The sequence below is a fragment of the Palaemon carinicauda genome, chromosome 7 (genome assembly GCF_036898095.1).
Source record: "Palaemon carinicauda isolate YSFRI2023 chromosome 7, ASM3689809v2, whole genome shotgun sequence".
Classification (NCBI taxonomy): domain Eukaryota; kingdom Metazoa; phylum Arthropoda; class Malacostraca; order Decapoda; family Palaemonidae; genus Palaemon; species Palaemon carinicauda.
Genome location: NC_090731.1, coordinates 10320895 through 10323119, shown reverse-complemented (window position 1 = coordinate 10323119; position 2225 = coordinate 10320895). Strand labels below are relative to the sequence as shown.

Below are 2225 nucleotides of genomic sequence, written 5' to 3'. Positions count from 1 at the left end.
TTACCATGAAGATTTTTGCACCGTTTTTTTAATTCCTTTATCGCAGGGTAGTGTACGGACACGCTCTCAAAAGACTGCGTACTAGAATAAGTAGTTAATCAGAAAAAAATGGAGAAAAACATTAAAATTTTACTGTATGTAAAGTTACCCAAGTTATTCCCAGACACGATCGCTCAACTCATTAGGTGAATTCAGAGGTATTTTGTACAAAGATATGAAACTTATTCATGTCACAATATATATATATATATATATATATATATATATATATATATATATATTTTAAACTTCATTAAGCTTAACGACCTATATGTCTCAATGTCTTTTCCATTGGTCATGACATGACCTTTCCTTTTGCGACGTATTTTCAGGTTTGTTAATAATGTTATTTTGTGATTCCTAAAGGTAGTTTTGAAAATCATTAAACTCAATGAAGTATTCAGATATATAGATTGTTAAGGTCCTTTGCTCGTTCAAAATAACTTATTATTTTTATTATCATTATTATTATAATGATAATAATAATTATTATTATTATTATTATTATTATTTTTATTATTATTATTACAAGGACTTTATAAGCTGTACCAGAATAGCTCACTAACAGGAAGGACATTTTCCTCGTCGTAATCGAGGTCACTGATAATCTCTCTATAGGATTCAGAGACAGTTCCTCTTTGAGTTATTTTGCCTTTGTAGAAAGTCATTTGTATAATTGCTTATATTACTTCTTATACTATATTACTTATATTTGTCATTGCTGTTTGCTAAAGACAGCACTGGTTTGTCTCAAGTTATTTTTTATTTATTTTTATTATATAAAAAACCCTTTTTAGGCATAATTATAAAGGTGGCTGGTTTCAGTTTCATCAGACTAGATCCTCACCAGAACGTCAGCCGGGCAAGGCTAGTCCCCTCACTTTGGTGCCCAACAGCATCATTGGCCTCCCCAGTAAAGAGCTTTAAACTCATGGTCCCGGGCTGGAATCGATCCGCTGCCATGCGAATGCTAAGCGAACACGTTACTCTTTTGCTATCCAGGAGGCTTTCAGTTATTGTTGATTCAATTTTTGTTCTTTTTGGCCTACAATCAGTTATGTTGGCTTGAACTTTGTCTGATCAAATGTTACGACTTGCTGGTCCTCAGCTAACCCTTTCTGGTCCATAGCTAATCATTACTAGTCCCCAGATAACCATTACTAGTCCCCAGATAACCATTACTAGTCCGCAGCTAACCATTACAAGGCCCTAGCTAACCCATGCTGGTCCACAGCAAACCATTTCTGGTCCACAGCTAACCCTTCTGGTCCACATCTAACCCTTGCTGGTCCATAGCTAACCCTTGCTGGTCCATAGCTAACCCTTCCTTGTCCACAGCTAACCCTTGCTGGTCCTCAGCTAACCCTTGCTTATCCACAGCTAACCTTTGCTTGTTCACTTCTAACCTTTGCTTGTTCACTTCTAACCCTTGCTAATCCACATTTAACCCTTGCTGGTCCTCAGCTAACCCTTGTTGGCCCATAGCTAACCCTTGCTGGTCCATAGGTAACCCTTGCTGGTCCTCAGCTAACCCTTGCTGATCCACAGCTAACCTTTCCTTGTTCACTTCTAACCCTTGCTGGTCCACATCTAACCCTTGCTGATCCACAGTTAACCCTTGCTTGTCCATAGCTAACCCTTGCTGGTCCACAGCTAACCTTTGCTTGTTCACTTCTAACCCTTGGTGGTCCACATCTAACCCGTGCTGGTCCTCAGCTAACCCTTGCTGATCTACAGCTAACCTTTGCTGATCCACAGCTAACCTTTGCTGGTCCACAGCTAACCTTTTCTGGTCCATAGATATCCTTTGCTGGTCCACAGCTAACCCTTGCTGGTCCATAGCTAACACTTGCTAGTCCACAGCTAACCCTTGCAAGCCTGATTGTTGGTCTACAATCAATCTTTACTGGCATAAGTGATGTCATTGTTGATCATATATTAGTCTTTGCTGGTTTGCAATCCTTGTTGGCCTGAATTTAGTCTTTACCTAATTATATGTTAGTCCTTGTTTGTCTGAATGTTAGTATTATTTATCAAATAATGTACTACAATCAGTCATTTTGACTTGAATATAGTTTATTACACAAGTGTCAGGGCTTATTGACCTGCAGACAACCTTTATTGACGCGAATTTAGTCCTTATTGGTCTGCAGCCTGCCCATGATGCACTAATGGTAGCCATTGTT

At 38.6% G+C, this 2225-nt stretch overlaps 1 protein-coding gene across 1 annotated transcript; it reads right to left on the bottom strand.

Annotated features, from left to right (window-relative positions):
- Positions 1-1471: 1471 nt before the first annotated feature.
- LOC137643789 (myb/SANT-like DNA-binding domain-containing protein 4) lies at positions 1472-1879 on the bottom strand. Its single transcript, XM_068376474.1, has one exon. The coding sequence runs from the start codon at positions 1877-1879 to the stop codon at positions 1472-1474; it is 408 nt and encodes a 135-aa protein (XP_068232575.1).
- Positions 1880-2225: the final 346 nt, after the last annotated feature.

Excerpts from the sequence above, each read along its gene's own strand:
- LOC137643789 (XM_068376474.1), bottom strand. The coding sequence starts at position 1,879 with ATGGACCAGCAAGGGTTAGCTGTGGACCAGCAAAGGATATCTATGGAC.